General features: G+C 41.9%; 1 protein-coding gene and 1 non-coding gene across 2 annotated transcripts; both read left to right on the forward strand.

The window, feature by feature from the left end:
- Positions 1–18,380: 18,380 nt before the first annotated feature.
- On the forward strand, positions 18,381–19,727 carry RPS20 (ribosomal protein S20). Its single transcript, XM_030304223.1, has 4 exons — positions 18,381–18,513; positions 18,722–18,821; positions 19,130–19,203; positions 19,512–19,727. The coding sequence occupies exons 1-4, from the start codon at positions 18,511–18,513 to the stop codon at positions 19,692–19,694; spliced, it is 360 nt and encodes a 119-aa protein (XP_030160083.1). The 5' UTR covers positions 18,381–18,510; the 3' UTR covers positions 19,695–19,727.
- LOC115506586 lies at positions 18,995–19,059 on the forward strand. The gene has a single exon (XR_003966438.1). It is a non-coding gene; the product is annotated as a small nucleolar RNA U54 (small nucleolar RNA).
- Positions 19,728–22,627: the final 2,900 nt, after the last annotated feature.

Genomic DNA, 22,627 nt, shown 5'->3' on the forward strand with positions numbered 1-22,627 from the left:
AGATGTAGAGAAACTGGAACCTTTGGACACTGTTGGTAGGACGGTAAAATGGTGCAGCCTCTGGAAAACAGTACAGAGAATCCTCAAAATTTTTAAACTAGAACTACCCTACAATCCAGTAATCCCACTTCTAGTATATATCCAAAAGAATTGAAAGCAGGGTCTCAAAGATATATCTCCACAGCAGATATGTTCACTGCAGCCTTAGTCACAATAGCCAAGAGGTGGAAACAACCCAAATGTCCATAAACAGATGAATGGATAAATACATAAACAAAATGTGATATATACATGCAGTGGAATATTATTCAGCCTTAAAAAGGAAGGAAATCTGGCAATGTGCTACGACAATGATGAAGAAAGTGATTAAGAAAATTAGGTTGAGGGGCGCCTAGGTGGCGCAGTCGGTTAAGCGTCCGACTTCAGCCAGGTCACGATCTCGCGGTCCGTGAGTTCGAGCCCCGCGTCAGGCTCTGGGCTGATGGCTCAGAGCCTGGAGCCTGTTTCTGATTCTGTGTCTCCCTCTCTCTCTGCCCCTCGCCCGTTCATGCTCTGTCTCTCTCTGTCCCAAAAATAAATAAACGTTGAAAAAAAAATTTTTTTTTTAAAATAAAAAAAAAATAAAAAAAAAAAAAAGAAAATTAGGTTGAGTGAAACAGCCCGTCATAAAAAGACAAATACGATACAATTCCACTTATATGAGGTATCTAAAATTGTCAAATTCATAGAAACAGAAATTAGAATATGATTAACAGGGGCGGGAAAAGAGGAAAAGAGGAGTTGTTAATACGTAGAGAGCTTCAAACTTGCAAGATGAAAAAGTTCTGAAGATCCTTTCACAACAAGGTGAACACATGTAACACTACTGAACTGAAACTTAAAGCCTTAAGCGGTACATTTTATGCTTTTTATCACAATAAAACATTAAGGAGTCAAAAAGTGTTCTGAAATGAAATAAATGGCTGATGCAGCCACATGCTTCCACTTAAAGTTTTTCGAAGCGTAGTCTCCACTTCAAACCACGCTAAGACTGTCGTGAAACATCTCACGTCAAGGTAACACCACTGCATCCACTTTATGAAATCAAATGGTCCATTCTCTATCTTCATTGTCTTTTAAAAACAGCTTTCTTGAGATATAAGCCACGTATACAATTCACCTATTTAAGGTACACAATTAAATGGTTTTTAATACATTCATCTGTATTGAATCAATGCTAGATTGATCATAATCAATGCTAGAATACTTTCATCACCCCCAGAAAATCTCTATCTATACCTATTAGCAGCCACTCCACTGTCCCTTCACGCCCGGCCTTCAGGTAAACATTAATCTACTTTCTATCTCTACAGAATTGCTTAGTCTTACATTTCAGGTAAGCGGAATCATATACTATGTGGTCTTCTTGATTGGGTTCTTTAACTTGGCCTCATGTTTTCAAGGTGAATTCCTTTAATGGTTTATTCCCAATAATATGATATATATAATGCATATAATATTCTTTTTTAAAAATTCTTTTTAATGTTTATTTCTTTTTGAAAGAGAGAGAGGCAGAGCGTGAGCAGGGTAGGGGCAGAGAGAGAGACGGAGACACAGAATCTGAAGCAGGCTCCAGGCCCTGAGCTGTCAGCACAGAGCCCGACGTGGGGCTTGAACTCACGAGCTTTGAGATCACGCATGACCTGAGTCGAAGTCGGATGCTTAACTGACTGAACTACCCAGGTGCCCCTATAATATTCTATGTTATATTCAAATAACATTATACACACACACACACCATATTTTGTGCATCTATTCAGTTGTTCCCACTTATTGACTTTTATGAATAATCCTGCCATGGACATTCGCATACAAGTTTCTGTGTGGATATGTTTTCATTTACCTAAGGTATATATATTTAGGAGGGGAGTGTCTAAATTGGATGATGAAGAGTTTTAACCTCTTGAGGAACTGAGACTGTCCTCCCAAGCAGCTGAGCCATTTTACATTTCCACCAGCAGTGTATGGGGGTTCCCAATCTGCACATTTTCGTCAATACTTGTTATTAACTGCCTTCTTAATTGTACCCACCCTAGTGGGTGTGATGTGGCATCTCAGTATGGTTTTGATTTTCATTTCTTTGATGGTTAATTTGGTTGAACATCTTTTTATATTTTTATTGGCCGTTTGTGTATCTTCCTTTAAGAAATTTCTATTTGGATTCTTGGTTCATATTTCAGTTGGGTTATTTGTCTTGTATTATGGAATTATACGAGTTCTTTACATATTCTATATATGCATCCCTTATCAGATCTATGGTTTGCAAATATTTTGTCACATTATATAGGTTGTCTTTTCACTTGTAATGTTTATTTATTTTGAGAGAGAGAGAGAGCGAGAGAGCGAGCGAGTGTGAGTGGGGGAGGGGCACAGAGAGGTGAGAGAGAATCCCAAGTAGGCTTTCCACTGTCAGTGCAGAGCCCTACTCAGGGCTCGAGCTCATGAACCGTGAGATCATGACCCAGGCTGAAATCAAGAGTGGGACGCTCAACCAACTGAGCCACCCAGGCGCCCCAATCTTTTCACTTTCAGACAGTCTCCTTTGCGGTACAAAATGGTTTAATTTTGATGAAGTCTAATTTATCTTTTTTTCTTTTGTTGACTGTAGTTTTGCTGTCGTAGCTCTAAACCATTGCCAAATCCAGGTTCACCAAGAGTTATGTTTTCTTCTAAGAGTTTTGAAGTTTTCTCTCTTACATTTCAGCCTCACATACATTTTGAGTTAACTTTTGCATATGGCATAAGTAAGACTTCCCTGTCCCCACCGAATTGTCTTGGCACCCTTTTCAAAAGTCAACCGTCTATAATGTGAGAGCTTATTTTCAGATTCTCGATTCTATCCTATTGGGTTATACATCAGTCCTTATGCCAGTACCACACAGCCTTGATTAATGTAGCTTTGTAGCAAGTTTTCTTTTTCCTTTTTTTAAGTTTATTTATTTTGAGTGAGAGAGAGAGAGAGATCGAGAGAGAGCACAAGTGGGGGAGGGGTAGAGAGACATCGAGAGAGAATCCCAAGCAGGCTGCACACTCTCAGTGCAGAGCCTGATGCAGGGCTCAGTCTCACAGACCACAAGATCATGACCTGAGCTGAAATCAAAAGTCAGATGCTTAACCGACTGCACCACCCAGGCACTCCTGCTTTGTAGCAAGTTTTAAAACCAGGAAGTGTGAGTCCCCCAACTTTGGTTTGCTTTTTCAAGACTGTTTACTATTTCCAATGTGAGTGTTAGGATCAGCCTGACAATTTTTGCAAAGAAGCCAACTGGGATTTTAATAAGGACTGAACTGAATCTGTATGTTGATTTGGAAAGTATTACTATCTTACAATAGTAAGTATTCCAACTCATGAACATGGGATGCATTTCCAATTACTTAGGTCTTCTCCAATTTCTTTCAACAACGTTTTATAATTTTCAGATTACAAGTTTTTGACCTCTTTTGTTAAATTGATTCCAAAGTACCTTATCCTTTGTGATACCATTAGAAGTGGAATCTTTTTTTAAATTTCATTTTTGGATTGTTCATTGCTTCAGTTTAGAAATATCCAGTTGAATTTCATATATTAAATTTGGCATCCTGCAATCTCGCTGAACTCATTTATTAGTTCTAAATGGGTTTGTGCATTCTTTAGGATTTTTCATATATAAGATAATGTCATCTGTAAATAGATAGCTTTACTTCTTCCTTTCCAATCTGGATGACTTTTTCTTTTCTTTTTTTCTTGCCTAACTGCCCTGGCTAGAAACTCCAGCATAATACTGAATAGAAATTATGAGGGTGGACATCCTTGTCTTGTTTCTGATCTAAGGGGAAGAGCTTTCCCCTTAGGTAAGGTAGGTAGGATGTTAGTTGTGGGTTTTTCAGAGAAGCCCTTAATCATGTTGAGGAGGTTCCATTCTAGTTAGTCCTGGTTTGTTGAGTGTTTTTATCATTAAGGCATGTTGAACTCTGTCAGAATTTTTTCCATATCTGTTGAAATGATCATGTGGTTTCTGTCCTTTAACACATTGGTTGATTTTTGGATTCTCTCTTCATTCCTACTTGACCTCCAAGCAATATTAACACAGTTTGAGTACTGCTTTTTGAAATACTGTATTTTCTTCTCTTGACTTCATTATTCTATTTTTCTCCTACTTCACAGGTTCCTTTTCCTCTGTCTAAATGCTGAGGATCCAGGGCTTTGTCCTGAACCCTCTCCTCTTCTCTGTTTGCACTCTCCTTGCATGATTTTATCCAGGCCCATGATTATCCCCATGCTAATGGGCCCCCAATTTATATTCCCAGCCTTGATCTCTTCTTTGAGCTCAGAGCAAGATCATACTGCCTCCTTTATGTCTTCATTTTCTATTAACAATGCAAACTTAACTTGATCAAAACAAAGTGATTGTTTCCCACTGCTTTCCAAGTCTTCTTTAGCTCAGTTAATGTTCCCCAAATGCACCTATTTGCTTAAGCAAAGACCGAGAAGTCGGCTTGATTCTTTTTTTCCTCTACCTTCCGAGCCCAATCGAGTCATGTCTACTTCAAAAATACATCCCAAATTCAAGGACTTCTGATCATCTATATTACTAAGGACAACTGTATAAGCTTCCTAATAGTTTGCATTGCTATTGTTAATTCTCTGTGCAGCAGCCTAGTTTAGGTTTTTAAAACCTAAATCATATCATACCACTTTCTTACTTCAAAATTTACATTACCAGGGTGCCCGGGTGGCTCATAGGTTAATTGTCCCACTCGAGATTTTGGCTCAAGTCATGACCTCACGGTTCGTGGGTTTGAGCCCCATGTTGGGGCTTGGGACTCTCTCTCTCTTTCCCTCCTGGTCCTCCCCCACTTGCTCTCTCTCTCAAAATAAATAAATAAGCTTTTTAAAAAATTTACATTGCCTTCCCATTCCTTCATAATGAAACCCAAACATCTTATTCATAACCTAAATATCCAACATGATCTGGGCCTTGGCTATCTCTCAGACTTTACCATTCACCCTTCTTCCTTATTTTTCATGCCTAAACACACCATCTTTCATCCTGTCCTGTAATATACCAAGCTTCTTCCAGCAAGGGATGGCTAGTTCTTTATCATCACTCAGAATTCAGCTTAAATGTGTCCTCCCTCGGATATTCTATCTTAAGAAGAAACCATCACACTGTACTCCCCAGTCACTCTCTGTTCTATACCACTCATCTTTTTATTTTCTATAAAGAAAGAAATATTATGATATGAAACTATTCTATTTATTCGCTTACCTTTCCAAAAAATAACCCATCCTCATCCGCTATGTCATGTAATGAATGTAAGCTCCATGAGAGAAAATGTGGCCTCAAAGTATCTGCCCTCAAGCAATATCTGACACATAGTAGCTGATCAACTAATATGTGTTGAAGAAATGAATAGGATATGTGAAAGGTACAAAAACTATAAAGACAGAGCATCTTTCCTGAAGTAACTTGTAGTTCAGACAAAGAAATGTGTGTTTATTCATTAAAAGTAGTTCTGAACATCTAGTATGTATCAGGCATTTTGCTAGGAGTTGGGAACACAAAACTGCCTCACTGTCTTGATCTTAGTTCGGGCTCTCATCATCACTTGATTTAATTTCTAAAATAATCTCAAAGTGCCTTTTTAATGAACATTTTCAAACATATATGAAAATAGAGGAGCCAGTGTAATTAATTTTCAAACTGAACAACTACCACAGCTTTGCCAAATGTGCTTCATTTAGTGTTTTCTCTACTTTTTTCTTTGCTGAAATATCTTAAAGCAAACACCACTTCCATTCCTAAAAATATGAATTTTTTCTTACATAACCATATTGCCATTATCCCCTTTAATCAACAATAATTCCTTACTAACATCTAATAATCTGTCAACAATCAAATTTCCCTGATTGCCTTAAAATATGTTTTATGATTATTTTGTTTGAATCAGGATTGAAGTAAGGTATACACATTGTGCTTAGGTGTTCTTTAGTCTAGAGTGTCCACCCTCCTTTGGTTGCACATTTTCAGAAACCAGACATTTCTACAGAATGTCTCACATGCCACAATTGCCTTGTGGCTCCCTTGTGGTGTCTTTTTCTACTACCCTTCATATTGTTTGTAAGCGGAATTTAGTTCCAGAGCCTTGACTAAGTTCAGGTTCAACTTTTTGAGGAAGAATACTTCCTATGTGGTGCCGGTTACTTTACCCCAGGAGAAACACATTACTTTCTCCACCTTTTAGAGATACTAAGATGGATGAATGGGTTCGGTAAATCTCCCCATTGTAAGATTACCCTCGAGCTTTCTTTCCTGTAATGGTTCCATCCGTTACATGTTGCCTGATGCCATTTTTTTTTTTAATTTGCTTATTTATTTGTAGAGAGAGAACACAACCGGGGAGGGGCAGAGAGATGGGGGGGGGGGGAGAGAGAATCCTAAGCAGACTCCATGCTAATAGTGTGGCTCAGATTGTGAACCAACTGTGAGATCATGACCTGAGCCAAAATCAAGAGTTGGATGCTTAACTGACTGAGCCACCCAAATACCCTGCCTGATTCAATTATTTAATTAGGAATTGTAAAATGATAGCATCCTAATTTTACTGTTTCTACGCTATTTAGTATTTGAAATTCTGTTAAAAAAAGGAACTCTCCCATATAAAATAGAACCATTTGGTGGGAATACAGTATGTATAAGAAAATCAAGATAAATGCTTAATTTTTGCTTCTAATTTCCAGTTTTCACGATAAGGCATTAGTGCCTTATTTACTTACTAGGCATCCAGTGAGTTTAGTTATTTTTCTTTTCTTCCTCTATAGTCTTGTTCCTCTCTCTCTCTCTCTCTCTCTCTCTCTCTCTCTCACACACACACACACACACACACACACACACACACACACTCTTGCTTGCTCTCTTTGGATATCACTGTAAATTCATTGTTTTTTATATATTCAATGTCTGTCAATTCTAGTCATTATTATTTTGATACTCAAATGGTCTCATAACTGTCTAACGGAAGCTTCTTCATATTGGCCTTTGTTCTTTTGACATAATCCGTTAATCTTCCTTCCTCTGTGACACAAGATGTCCCAAGCTCATGTTGTAAATTCCTGCCCATATCCAGAATCAGGTATTCCTCCAATAAGCCCTGGATTATTGTAGTGGGGCATGGTACTTAGACACCACAACACAGGCACAGGTTGAGCTCATGGTTATTGGGCTGTTGTTGCCCCCGGGTCGCTTCTGTGGATACAGCCAGAGAATAAGTTTTTTTGAAATTAAAAAAAAAAAAATAGTAAACATACGCAGTATGTTAATTATACTTCAACAAAGCTGTTAAAAATGAAAAACAAAAATAATGCACATCAATAGGCTCTATTTCAACCACTCTTTTCACTCTCAACATTGATAAGATAAAGATAAGGTGAGATAAAGATAACCATATGGAAAAGTACATAGCACACACATGGCACACTTATACACCACCACAGCTCAGCAAATAAGTGCTGACAGATTATTTTCCATACAAGATATCTATAATAGAGATCAAGAAATCCTAAGTGTATTTTTTAAGTGAGACAACTAGGTACATCTGGAAAAAAATAATTTGAAACCACCTAATATCTTATATCAGAATAAATCTCAGAAGGATCAAAGAAATAAAGATAAACAATGAAACCTTCGAAGCATCATTAAAAAGCCATGGACATTTTTAAAAAGGAAGCTGTGAGAGATAAGTATGACCCCAGATCCAAAGGAATAAAAGTGTAATTAATGACAACAAAAAAATAAAACTTCTGCATAGTAAAAACTGACATTAGCAAAATTAGAAGATAACTGAAAAACTGAAACATAATATCTGCAACTCAGATCACAGATTAAGAGCTAATGTGCATAACAGAGAGCTCCTACCAAATACCTGAATAGAAACAAATAACCTAATAGAAAAACATGGGTAGAGGATACCAATAGACTATTCACAGAAAATAAAATACTCCAAATGGCTCTGAAATATATTAAGTTAGGCTTAATTAGCTCAGTAAAACAAACAAACAAAAAAACCCACAACAATTTTAGATGAATGCTAAAAGCGGTAAAACTAATAAATTGTACTAAATCTCCATCCTTTCCTTTTAATATTCTGTGTGATCAAACTGGAAGTACACATTAAATGCACGGAGTCTGTCACTTCAAGGAAAACAATTAACAGCCAATTGCTAATGACAAAATTTGAGCTTTCAAGCAGACTTGTGGCTCCCTTGTGGTGTCTTTTTCTACTACCCTTCATATTGTTTGTAAGTGGAATTTAGTTTCCAAAAGTCAGAGGACTTTGGAAAACCTATGTCTGCCACCATGAACTTCACAGCTTCCTAATACTGAAAGGACTTTTCTGACAAATTGAGTAGTGATAGTAAGAAATATAATTTTTAAAATATTGTAAAGTGAAATATGTCAACATGTAGAAAATCTGCATAAGCTCAGAAGCCAGTATTTTCCAAGTGACCAATGCAAGATGTCACAAAATCATGCATGAGTAGGGGTAAAAGGTCCATTCAAAGTGCAAGCCGGACAAATAGATATTATTATAGGAGAGTACAAAAAGGCCACTGATGTGGTTTCAGATTCTCATTGTAATTAGTCTTTAAGAAACTGCCACTTATCCAGTGTAAGTGCATCAAAGAAGATTATCCACAAATATCCGAATAGATTATTAAAATTCTTCTCCTTTTTCCAACTTCTTATCTGTGCTCACACAGAATTTCTACACATCAGCCACGGCAACCTACTGTAACAGACTGAATGGAGAAGCAGATATGAAAAGTGAGCTTTCTTCTATTACGCCGGACTTAAATGAGATTTGCAAAAATATAAAACAATGAAAATATAGTTATTTTTCATAAAAATGTTAACGAGTAAGTTTCTAATTTTTTAAAATAATGAACAAATGTTTTTAGACTTCCTCATTTTTAGTCTCTAATACAGCAAACACCAATAGACATCGGGCCACATAAACAAAAGCTTGTGGAGTCTTCAATAATTTGTAAGCATATAGTTACTAAGAATGGGAAGTTTGAGAATCACTGTTCTAGAAAATTATAAATTGCTAAAAGTGACCCCAGAACAGAGATATCAAGGCAAATTAATTACCATAGAAGAAGTTAATGTTTAGAGTTACCTCTCAATAAAACATGCATTCTACCGTATCTTTTAAGATAGGCATAACCACACTACCATATAAACTTTGTGCAGAATGAAGGAAAGCTTCCAAATTGTTTCTCTGATGCCAGGACATTAATATGTACACACACACACACACACACACACACACACACACATCTTAAAAACAATCTCATTTGTAATACGTTTTGTGAAGAGATATTTTCCCCCAGGAATGCAAAAAAAAAAAAAAGGCTCAATATTAAGAAATCTATTCACCATATTAGTATGAACACCTACTTACTTACTTACTGAAAAGGCATTTGACAAAATCCTAAATTCATTCCAAAATGAAAATTACTAAAAGAAACCATAAGATAATTTAAAAAAATAATCTCAGAACGTGGAGGGTCTTTCTTAGCAATCAATTATTTTCTTGATGTGTCCCATCCAGTGAGGTATAAACAAGGAAAAGGTTTTTTTAAATCTAATCACTGGTTTCAATTGCATTTTGTCACTCATCTTTTCCCATCCCTTAATTAAAATCTAGGGAAGAGACAATGATTCTCTGCTAACTTCAGGTTATTAAAACTCAGTCCCAATGCAGTTTAAAACCCTAAACTGAACCAATTCGAAGGCTCTTCCTTGCTATCACCAGTCGGACTTGTGCTTGAGTAAAGAGACCATAACATTAACAATCCAAATCGGAGCATTCTTGAGTGAAAGTTGGCGCTGGTCAAAACAACACCTTGGTCACGTACTGAGGCTGCCCTGGCCAAATCAGATGAATGGCCACCTGAGACCACAGGACTTGAATGGGGAGAGAGGAGTCCCCATCTGCCATTTCAAGCCTCCTCCCCTGTGGATTCTATATCTAGCTCCTCCAGTGTTGGGGAGCAGGAAGGAGGGACAAAAGAGGCAGAAGCCATCTTGCGTGTCTGGCAATATGTTGGCGGTGAAGAGATATTCTCGGATCTGTTTATTTCCATGCAGTAGCTTCTCAGAGCTGGAAGATCACATAGTCCAACACCCTCCTTTTACAATGAGAAAACTGAGGCCCGTGTAGATAGTGTGACCCTTGCGAGGTGGCCACCCCAGCAGCGGACTTAAGCATGTCCTCACAACTCCTTTCAGTGTGCCCTTTGCTGCCCTACAGCTGCCTCTCCTACCCGCGCCCATCAGAGCCAGGACCAGGGTGAGGCCTTAGGAGGTAATCACCTCAGGTATAATATTTAAGGGGTGCCAAAAAAACTCAGTAGTAAAGAACAGCAATAGGGCAGTGCAATATTTTTAAAAAGCAAAATAACCCACGACAACCAACATATCACAATGTGCAATAAAGACAGCATCAGTATGACTGACATTTCCTTCCGCCTGAGGCTCGAACAGCCATGGTATACATAGCTTTAAATGTCTAATATTCGTCTGGGATTGAACGTGTCTAAACAGAACTCTCAATCTTCACTTAACCTGTCCCTTCCTCAGGCCTCTCCACCCCGGTGAGTGGCCTAGTTCATCAGGCTTAAAACCCAAGAGACATTCTTGATTTTTTTCCTGCCCGAGTACCTACAGTCAACCCATCGACAAGTGCCATAGAATCGACTTTCAAACTCTGTTTCCGATCTCCAGTCGCCTTCATTGCCAAGGCTACCACTCTTGTATATAACACTAAGCTCATCCTACCTACAACAGCCTCCTAACTTCTCATTTTCACCATCATCCCCCTACAATTCATCTCCTCAAAACACAAATCGGATCGTAGCCCTCCCCGGACAAAAACCCTTGGGTGGTGTCGTAAGTAATGTCCCCCAAATATGTCGAAGTCCTGACACCAGTACCTGTGAATGTGGACTTATTTGGAAATAGAGTCTTTGTCGATGCAATTAAGTTAGGGACCTTGGGATGAGATCATTCTGGATTTGGTGTGGGCCCCAAGTCCAATGACTTCTGTCCTTAGAAAGAAGGACGTTTGACTCAGAGGCACAGGATGATGGCCATGTGAAGACAGAGCAGAGACTGGTGTGATGAGTCTACAGGACAAGGAATGCCACGTCCTGGTAGGAGAGAGGCCTGGAAGCGGAGAGAAGGCAAGGTACAGATTCTCCCTCAGAGCCTCCAGAAGGAACCATCCCTACCAAGAGCTGTGAGGGAATAAGTTTGTGTTGTTTTAAGCCACATGTTGGTAATTTTTGACAGCAGCCATAGGAAGTTAATATGGGCAGCAGTTTTCTGTTGCACTTAGAATAAGATCCAGGCTCCAAATCCTACTTCGCAAGTCACGTTACCCGGCTCTGCCCTCTCCTTGACTCCAATTCCGTTCACCTTTTTCTCATCCACGGTGCTGCGTCTTCTCTTTTTTCACAAACAAAACAAGGTTACTTCTCCCCTGGGGACTCTGCTGTCCCCTTTGACTAAGAAGCTCTTCCCCCAGCTTACTCCCTCGCTGGCTCCTTCCTGTGATCCCATCCTCTGCCCAGTGACACCTCCTGAGTCACTTGCTGTTCTCTTCGGCCTCACAGCTGAAAATGCCAGATATCACTTTCCCGGCAACTTGGCCGCGGCCACACGAGCTAGGCTTTGCCCATCAGATGTTGGCATCGAGAAACAAGGAACCGGGCAGAATCCGGAAGGAGCGACGACTGCAGCGGCACGTAGATCCGGTTGCCAGCGGTCGTCAAGGCAGGGGCTTCGATACACCGTCCAGTGGCCACGGTGCAGCACAGCTGGGGTCACAAGAGGACACTGCAACATCAGGGCTCAGCCCCGGGACAACTGCGGCACTGTGTCCGCAGCATACCCTCCGAAGCCGGTTCTGCAGCCCTGCCACATTTCAATTTGCTTAAAGTGATCCAGAAGTAATTTCTGTAGATTGCCACCAGGGGTCTCAAGGGATGTGCCTCTTCGGGAGGCCCTTGCAGACCGCACAACTTCTACGCACATGTCCTGTGCTGTTTCCTTCATAGAATTTATCACCGCTGAAATTCCCACTTACTTTACGGCCAGTTATCCGTCTCCTCCACTAAAAGGCATGCTCCGTAAGGCAGGAATGAAAACAAGGGTCTCGTTTTCCATCGTATTCCCAGTGCCTGTAACGGCCGAGACATAGGTGTCAATCCATAAAGATCTGTGCAATGGATCGATGTAATAAAAGAAAGTGGAAAAAGGAGTGCCTGCGTGGCTCAGTTGTTTAGGCACCTGACTCTTGATTTTAGCTCAGGTCATGATCTCATAGTTGGTGAGTTCAAGACCCACACTGGGTTCTGTGCTGACAGTGCGGAGCATGCTTGGGATTCTCTACCTCCCCCTCTCTCTCTCCCTCCCTCATGCTCTCTCTCTCAAAATAAATACACTTAAAAAAAAAAGAGGGTTGCTTGGGTGGCTCAGTCAGTTAAGCATCCGACTTCAGCTCAGGTCATGATCTCACAGTCTGTGGGTTTGAGCCCCACATCAGGGTCTGTGCTGACAGCTCAGAGCCTGGAACCTGCTTCAGATTCTGTGTCTCCCTCTCTCTCTCTCTGCCCCTCCCCTGCTCGTGCTCTATCTTGCTCTGTCTCTCACAAATAAATAAATGTTAAAAAAAATTTTTTTGTTAATAAATAAAAAGAAAAAAAAAAGAAAGCAGAAATAAGACCATGTCTAAACTTGAAGTGGGTTTCAAATGGCTAGTTTCCCAGCAGAGAATTAAGATCTTTCAAATTACAATTATGAGTTTGGCTCTAAAGAACATTAAGGGAGGTAGTGAAGCTACTCGAAAGTTACTCCTCACCACACAGGGCCAGTTGAGAGATACCCGTGGGGACAAGCTGACCGGAGGAACACCCTGAGCCTCGTGATTACGAGAAAGGGCAGTCTCCATGCTGTTGACAGGCCAGCAACAGTTCACAAAGGCAACAGGAAGGAACTCCGAAGAACAGGTATCTCTTACGCAAGCAGCCTATGATCCTGCATTCCCCGCAACGACATGGGCAAAGCGGTTCAACACCCTCTGATCAAATATCACTTCACTTGATCCTAGCCAAAAGGCCGAGAAGTGATGATCAAATATCACTTCGGGTCGCCCTTTGGGGACTCCTACATGACCCTTTGCAGCTCATTTCATCAGTTCAAACATGTTGTGTGTATCCAATGTGGTAGTGATCTATTGCCGAGTACCAAGTTACCACACATTTAGCAGAGGAAAACAACACGGTCATTATCTCACAGGGGCTGTGGATCAGGAATCCAGGCTCAGCTTAGGAAGCTCTCTGCTCAGGGTCTCTTGTTAAGGCTGCACTCAAGGTATCGGCCAGGGCTGAGGTCTCGTCTGAAAGGAGAGATCTGCTTCCAAAGTCACATGGCTGTCGGTAGGATTTCAGTTCTTCAGGGATGTTGGACCGGACGCCTCAGTTCTTGCTGGCTGTTGGCCACAGGCTGCCCTCATTTCCTTGCCCCGTGGGTCCCTCCCTATAGCAGTTCGCAACGTGGCGGCTTGCTTCACCAAATCCAACAAGGGAGAGAGTCTTCTAGATAGTCAGGTGTCAGAACCCCATTTAATCTATTCACAGAAGTAATGTCCCAGCACTTTTGCTAAATTCTCGTCTTCAGAGGCAACTCACATGTTCCCACACTCAAGAGGAGGGGATTCCACAGGGGCACGAATAACATAGTGGCGGAGATCACTGGGGGCCACATTTGAGGCTGTCCACCACACAAAGGCAACGCGGCAGTATTCGTGTGTGGTGAAAGCTATAGGTTCCAATCTTCTCACGAAGGGAGGCGAATGGTAGAAATATTTCCTAAAGACTTGTGCCAATTCTATGCAACATGAAAAGCACAACCCCGGGGGGGGGGAAATGATTGCTAGGTACCTGGCTCCCCTGTGTGAGATCAGGATCACAAAAGTGTGACCGTGGGAGTCCTCCGCAGGTTATCTGCTGAAACTAGGAAATGGCACTAGGCGACAGAAGTAGACCCATTTTTCAGGTTGCATTTCAAGAAATGCTAAAATCTTTAGGCCTGCAGGCCTGGGAACAGGAGAAACAAAGCAGGGAGAGAAGTACTCTCAGGTCTGGTGGATCGGACATTCAGTTTCCACCCCTACAAAGAATTCTGCGAGCTGTGCAGTTAAATATGGTGGAAAATTACCAACCCAATGCGTGTTCCGTATGAATCGTTCTCAATGAAAAGATCTGTGTCCCTAGTTCTGTTCCATTGCTCACTTTTGTGAAACCATTTTAAGAGCAAAGAGAGTTAAGTGGCCTTGGGTATCTACAGAACTGCAAACCGGAAAAAATGAAAGAATTAAATAAAAAGGATTCTGGGGCGCCTGTGTGGCTTAGTTGGTTGAGCATCCAACTTCGGCTCAGGTCACGATTTCACGGTTCATGAATTTGAACCCCGCGTCAGGCTCTGTGCTGACAGCTGGGAGCCTGTCTCCTTCCCTCTCTGCCCATCCCCTGCTCACTCTCCGTCTTTCTCTCTCTCTCTCAAAAACAAACATTTTAAAAAATTTAAAAGAAAATAAGGATTCTGCCTTACAGTGGACACATTAGTAGCTCAATAAAACTTCTGATTTCAGCTAGAGTAAAATACAGAAAGCCTTTCTATGCTTTTACACCTCGCACATAGGTACAACTACTAACGATCATGATACGAGCTCTGTAAGTGATAGACACCATAGCATAGTGGCTAAGAGTACAAACTCTGGAGTTCGACTGCATAGGTTCAAACACCGGCTTTTCCTGTGACCTTGGGCAGCTCACCTAAACTCAGCTTCCTCATGTATAAAATACGTTCCGGGGGGCGGGGGGGAGGGGTCGATGTGAAGATCAAACAAATTGATGTGAATACACCATATACCCAGCACTGTTCTAAGCACACACATGTAATCCTGGCACACGAGGAATTGCCTCCATATTTCACTCCCCTACCAACACAACACGGGTCACCACAAGAGAAAGTTTTCAACCCTTTCTGGTTTTTATTCTTAAATTTCAGACAGAAGTTTTAAGACGAATTTATTTAGATCATAAACTCTGCAAAGAACACAGTGTCTAAACAGCCTCTTGACACATTCATTTGAAAATACGGCTTCATTATTTCACCAGTGTACCCATCTGTACCATGAATGAAGTCGTTTTCAACTTCTATGAATTTCCTTTGGTGAGAAGTTATGATGACGCTGTCATTACAGCAAAAGACCAGTAGATGGCTGTCCACAGAAAGGAAGTCTTCACAAGATCATTTGAAAAGACCTACAAGGGGCCCCTGGGTGGCTCAGTCGGTGAAGCGGCCGACTTCGGCTCAGGTCACGATCTCGCGGTCCGTGGGTTCGAGCCCCGCGTCGGGCTCTGTGCTGACAGCTCAGAGCCTGGAGCCCGTTTCCGATTCTGTGTCTCCCTCTCTCTGACCCTCCCCTGTTCATGCTCTGTCTCTCCCTGTCTCAACAATAAATAAAACGTTAAAAAAAAAAAAAGACCTACAAAAATCAGCAAAGGAAGCCTACGAATAGAGATGTTGAGAATGTAATCACCACACTGCTGGAAGAAGTATCTATTTGAGCATAGCCTTAAAGGGCAACTTACATAACACCAAAGTATTTCTGATTGCATAATATGCATATCCTTTGATTAAGCCATCAAAGGAAAAGCGTATCTAGTAATTGATCTATGGCATTACGGAGGGCATTCTGCATTTTCTTCTTCTTTTGGATAAATTGTTAATTTTCACTTTTTCTCCCATGAATATCTCACATCTAATGTTAGAACGTTACATTTTTAATTAAAATGTGGGGACTACTCAGGGTGCCTGGGTGGCTCGGTCGGTTAAGCATCCAACTTCGGCTCAGGTCATGATCTTGTGGTTTGGGAGTTCAAACCCCGCCTCAGGCTCTGTGCTGGCAGCTCAGAGCCTGGAGCCTGCTTCACATTCTGTGTTTCCCTCTCTCTGCCCCTCCCCTGCTCACATTCTGTCTCTCTCTGTCTCAAAAATACACATTAAAAAAAATTTTTTTTAATATGGGGACTACAGGAGCTATTAACTTGAAAGAGAAAAATACAACAAAATGTTTGAACTAAACATAAATTTGAAAATAGTGATGTTACAACGGAATACTACTTGGCAATGAGAAAGAATGAAATCATTCCATTTGCAGCAACGTGGATGAACTGGGGGTATTATGCTAAGTGAAGTAAGGCAGTCCGAGAAAGACAGATACCATATGTTTTCACTCGTTTGGAATTTGAGAAACTTAACAGAAGACCATGGGGGAGGGGAAGGGGGAAAAAAGTTACAAACAGAGAGGGAGGGAGCCAAACCAAAAGAGATTCTTAAATACAGAGAACAAACTGAGGACTGATGGGGGGGAGCGGGGGAAGAGGGGAAAACAGGAGATGGGCACCGAGAAAGGCACCTGTTGGGATGAGCACTGGGTGTTGTATGTGAGCGATGAACCAGGGGAATCTACCCCCAAAAGCCAAGAGCACTCTGTACACACTGTATGTTAGCCAATTTGACAATAAATTATATTTTTAAAAAAATGAAAGTAGCGGTGTTTTCATTACGTTTTTCTTTTTCTTTTTTTGTAAATTTTCACTACAGCCTTCTAATATTACCTCAACCAGCTGTTTCCTTAGTTCTGGTCACATCAAGAATTATTCCCATACATGCTGGGCCACATTTTGCCTTTTCCTATACTGAAATTCTTTTCTGTGGTCAAGGAAGTTAATTTGTTCACCGCTTTCTCAAGTGCTTGAGGGGAAACAAACCTAAGAATAGATGGACCAGATTTGTTCCTAAAAAAAAATCACAAATACACTTAAGCATTCCTACTGGTCGCCATCACAGTCAAACCTCAAGTTACGAAGTCTCATTTAGATTACAGCTAGTAAACTAAGAATTCTGGTTTTCAGATTTTCTGCTGTAAATTCTACGGATATGTTTGTTTGTTTGTTTGTTTGTTTGTTTTACAGCCAATGGATGCCATTTTAGAATAAAATGAACTAGAAAGGTACAAATTTTAACACTGAAATTAACTGTTAAATGGCAGAAAAACCTAGTATACATATTTTTGTGAGTCAAAGAAAGCCAGCTAGTAGCTCTGCCCAGTTATCACCAAATAAGTAAGTTAATGCTGTTATTTCATGAAAGTTTCAAACATCATTTCCCTTCAAGGAACAGAAGAGAAGGGCTCAAGAAGGAGCCCTAGCTGGAGGGGTCAGAGCTCTGCCCACCAGTTCAGTGTGTCGGAGCAAAGAAGTCTCATGCACCCAACAGTTCACCTGTAAAATAACGAGGTTATGTACCCTTCCTTCTGCCCTGCACCAAAACCCACCGTCCCTGTGTCGTTCTACTTAACCACTCTGCCATTTTTCAGTACATGTGTCCTCGTTATGCTCTCTCTCCTGGCTACCCAAGTCAGTTGACCACTCTTAAGTTTTTCCACTGTACTTTGTCCCATACACTCAGGCGATCTCGAAGGGTCTTTTCCGATGTTACCTTATCCGAACAGAGAGGGGATACATGTTTAGAGTTAGGGAGAGAGCCTGGGTCGCCAGGATGGGCCTCTGGAGGCACAACACGCTCCAGGATAATCCCAGCAGCCAGGCATCACGTTCCCGGAGGGAAAGAACCCAAATTCAGATGCTTTCTAGAAACGGATTACACGCTTCTACCGGTCTGCGAAGCCAGAAGGCAAAGTATCACGAAAAGGTATTTCAGGCTATGAAAACAACTGCCTACTCACTTTAAAAACAACACGCCCAGCTTGTCAGTCATTTTTCCCAATATCCAGGTGAGTTAAACTCAGAGATGTTACCCACCTGCTCAGAGAACGAGTGATTCGGTTTCTATGGGAAGAAACATTTGCGCTGTAAAAACCACAGGAGTCGTTTTGATTTTGCAGAGACCAGGGGCAGGGGCGCCCGGCAGAGGAGTTTCTCAGGTTTTAGATCGCAATCTCCCGGTCATCTCTCCCAGGCGGTTAAAGGACCGCGGGGGTGTCTGCGCTGGCGTGGACGCCACCTCGCGGGGCTCTGACTCCTCCCGGCCGATAGGGGGCGCCCGCAGCCGCACCTTTCCCGCCAGCTCGTCGGGCGCTCCAGCCCCGGCTCGCGCAGCCGCCTCCGTAGCCCTGAGGGCCGTTCCTCTTCCGGGGCAGTGCGGAGACGCGTGCGGGACCCGGATGCAGACGTGAGCGCAGCTATATAAGTGCCGCGCAGGCCGCACGCCTTTCTCTTTGAGGAAGACGCGGTCGCAGCCGGAGCGGTGCTTTGGAGGCCCCCGCGCCTGCTCCTGACTCACCGCTGTTCGCTCTCGCCGAGGAACAAGTCGGTCAGGAAGCCGCGCCGCAGCCATGGTGAGACGGGGGGCGGCGCCGCGCGGTTCGGAACGTGGCGGGACTTGGTCCCTTCCTGGGACGCTTGCCGGGCTGGGTGGAAGCGGCGAAGGCGCGAGCCTCGCTTACCCGGGAAAGGGGCTTCTGAAGTGGTGGAGGAGCCTGGGGAGACGCGATGAAGCGTGTTTCTAGGCTTTTAAAAGATCTGTGTTCATCTGTGTAATGCTAGGCTTTTAAAGACACCGGGAAGACCCCCGTGGAACCGGAGGTGGCGATTCACCGAATTAGAATCACTCTAACCAGCCGCAACGTAAAATCTTTGGAGAAGGGTCAGTACGGTGGCTTTGGGCAAAAATAAATAAATAAATAATAAAAAACGATGAATTTGACTTGTTGCTGTACAGGATCGACTCGGAAAAGTCAAGTGACAAGTTGTTTAACTTAGGGAAAATGAGAAGGATCCCCCCCCCCCCTTAACTGTTGGTGCCTCTTAAATCCTTGTTGGCGATGAGGAGACAATAAGTGTTGAGTTACGATGATAGTTTTATACGCTATTCTGAGCCAGCATCAGTTCAGATTTCTTAGGGCTGCTTTGGCTGATTTGGACGAACTGAAAGATGCTTTTATTTCCCTGTAGTGTGTGCCGACTTGATCAGAGGCGCCAAGGAAAAGAATCTCAAAGTGAAAGGACCGGTTCGGATGCCCACCAAGGTGAAATGAGTCAGAGGGGTGGGAAAACCACACAACCCGAAAGAAAAGCGGTTAGAGTTTGTTCCCGTTGAGTACCGGGTGTTTACAGGTAGCTGTGGAAGTTTTGCTCTTCTGTTCCTGGGTGGGTGCGGCGCTCGTGAGGGCACCGTGCGGGCTGAGTGGACACGGACTTGCCTTTGCAAGTTGGTGCCAGGAGAGGAGTGATGCTCCGGGGAGTAATCCCAGGGAATGGGCGTGATGGTCTTCCGGATGTTCTAGAGAGCAGCGTAAAGCCATAAATGCTTGGTTTCCTTTGTCTTTTGTTGCAGACTCTGAGAATCACTACAAGAAAAACTCCTTGTGGTGAAGGTTCTAAGACTTGGGATCGTTTTCAGATGAGGATCCACAAGCGGCTCATTGATTTGCACAGTCCATCTGAGATTGTTAAGCAGATTACTTCCATCAGTATTGAGCCAGGAGTTGAGGTGGAAGTCACCATTGCAGATGCTTAAATCGGCCTTTTAATAAATTGGTTATCAGTTAAATCTCGTTGACTTTCATTCGTAATGCCATCAGATTTTAGGAATATGCGTTTGTGCCACGAAGTTTAGTCCATCTTGCAGGTAGACTGGTCAAAATTAGGTGAATGTCCTGGGGTGGTCTCGCTTGTTCTCATTAGGTCTCTTAGAGGCCACTGAAGCCGTTCGCATTTGACATCACTTGAGAACTGAGTTGTATTCACGCAACGCGTGAAGTCTTCAGGATTGACAAACCTATGGCTGCATATTGGAGCTTTTTCAAAGGATGTGTCTGGATCCTACCCCCAAATTCTAAATTGATGGATCACAGGGTGCTGGAAATCTAAAGTTTCTGGGATGCAGCTATGACTTGAGAACCCAATGTATTCTGGTGGGTGGGTAACATGGGAAACAGTAAGTTCTGCCAGTTCATGTTATTCCTCCCGAAGACCAGGCTAAAGAGTAAACAGATGTTTTGGGAACATTTGCGGTTTTGCAGGCAGGTGTTTTATATTTTAGAAGAACGGGTTGAAAAAAGTAAACCTGGTATTTGTTAGCATTTAGGTTATATCTATAAAAGTATTTTATATACAGCCCTTGGAGTTTTCATTTGATAATGTAGACCATTTAACATGGGGCTATGCTGACATGCAGTTTATATATAAATACTAGTTAATTTTAGGAGTGAAAAGCATGTCCTGTAGGCCAGATTTATTTAGCCAAACCCTTATTGGCACAGTAATGGATAACGTGTAGCTGTCAGGATCTGCTAGTGCTTTTTCTTGAATGTGTCTCGGGAGAATGCTGATGTTCCAGTATCGAGATTTTTTGCTTTTTGAAATTTATAATCAGATGGATATCTTCAATAGGTCTAGTTTTCTACTAGAGAAAATTGCCAAATATATTTTGACAAACATTTTTGCAAATTACAAAATGCCCTGAAAGTCATCATGATTGTATTTGCTATGCTTACTAGGATAACAGTGATGAAATTAACGCCTTTCCTCTAGGTTTGGGCTTAGACCTTCACTTTGCTGCACTATCTTGTCCACTGTCTTCAGTTAACTATGTGCGTTCAAATTGAACTTGAGCTCAGATTGCTGTATACATCCAGTAGTGTGCTAGATACCTGTGCACCTCCCAAGCTCAAACTGGACATGCCTAAAATGGAAATCTCTCCCTGCTCAAAACCCTTCTCTTAGACCTCAGCATTTTGGACTGAAGGGATTTGAGTGGAACTGAGAGGAACGAATTATGCCAAGCTGATGAACTCACAAATTCCAGTAGTTTAATTAGTTTGGGAAACTAAAAAATTTAACTGTAACTTTAATAAACATTGGCCATAAACATAGTACTTGAAGAATTAAGCAGGGAGTCTAGTTAAGGTTCCTGGGGTAAGCAAACAGTGAGTGATCCATTCTTTACAGAGAGGCTGGTGTTTAGAAGTGAAGGAATTCTTGATCAGAAGCCAAGTAGTGAGGTCCTGACCTGTCCTCTAACCCAACTTTAAGATTTCTCTACATTGGGGACCCCTGCTAAGAGCTGTTTACTTATCAGTTAAGATCATTTTAATATTCAGTATCTGGTAATGTGTGGCCTTCACACAAATACCTACAAGTTTGTTTTGATGATCAAAGTATTGCAGCATAGAAGTCTCTGGAATATACTCAATATCCTGAGAGTTGTTTGAAAAGCGATCTTCTGTGAAAACGTTGAAGTCATTTAGGACTAAAGAACAGGTTGATTGTGAAAAGTGTGCCTCAGTACATCGGAAGATGTTGAAAACAGCTTTATGGCCTTCACGGCAGTTGTGAATTTTAGGTGATGTGCCAGAGTAACTAATACGTGAGCGTTTGTGAAGTTTCCCACTCAGTTGGAGCTGTCTTTAAGTTACAGCTATTTAGAGAGCCTGTGATACAGCCAAAACACAGCACTTAAAATTTGGGGAACTGCTGTTGTCTTCCATTCCTCAAACATTTAAAAACATCTGTAGTACTTGGAAACAAAACCCATGCAGGACCTTGGGATATTTAGTACTGACCTAAAGATAGGTTAAATAGTGGTCGTGGTGCCAGTGAGCCTTAGAGGCCAACTTGTATGGATTAGGGATGTAAAGAAACACGAAGTTGGGAGGCCTCTCCTGTCCTAAACTCATTTCCTTTGGATTTACAGAGTACTCACAGCTGTGAGCTGTAAACATAAGGCAAGAGAAACCACCCTGGCTGTGCGTTTGCTGGATCACGTGTCCTCACCTGACATTCCTAAGTGCAGGTGTACAAGCTCTGTGGATATAAAGTGAACAGGCAAGAGAACGTAGAAGTAGAAATTCTTGGCCGTGAGCAGTCAGATCTGCAAACGTCATTATTTGGATCAGTGGGCTTGATAAGATAGTGCTTTGGGACTCCTGCAAAACACTTAGTAACTATCTCAAGACCATGTATGGGTGTTCCTCTCTCTCTCCAGGGGATATTTTCCAACCAAACCAAGACTGGCTCGCTAAGGGCATAGATTTCTCGCGCCTGGACCTCGATTCCCAGAGGGCGGGGTACGCTGCTGGTCAATGGTATTCGGTCAAATTATGCTTCATCAGAGAAGTACACGTGAATCCCCAGAGGCGTGGCCTTTCTAACCATCCTCCTTCAAAAAAGTGAATGTGTAGATCTAACTATACAAAGAACCTGGCCAGGCCAAAGCTTTATTTTTTCGAAAATAAGAGGAGCCAAATTAATAATTTACTTCATTCCAGGAATAGTATAGTTCACTTATATAGCAAGTTCAACTTTTAGAACGAGAGAAGTGAATCCTTTCATACATTTTGTTCTGTAAACTGCCTTTTTTTCTTTACATAGAACCTACCCTAAGAGGTATTGTTAATATTGTATTATTCAAAACTTTTCATGTACATAAAAGTGTAATCATAATCTACT

Source organism: Lynx canadensis, chromosome F2 (assembly GCF_007474595.2).
Source record: "Lynx canadensis isolate LIC74 chromosome F2, mLynCan4.pri.v2, whole genome shotgun sequence".
NCBI lineage: Eukaryota > Metazoa > Chordata > Mammalia > Carnivora > Felidae > Lynx > Lynx canadensis.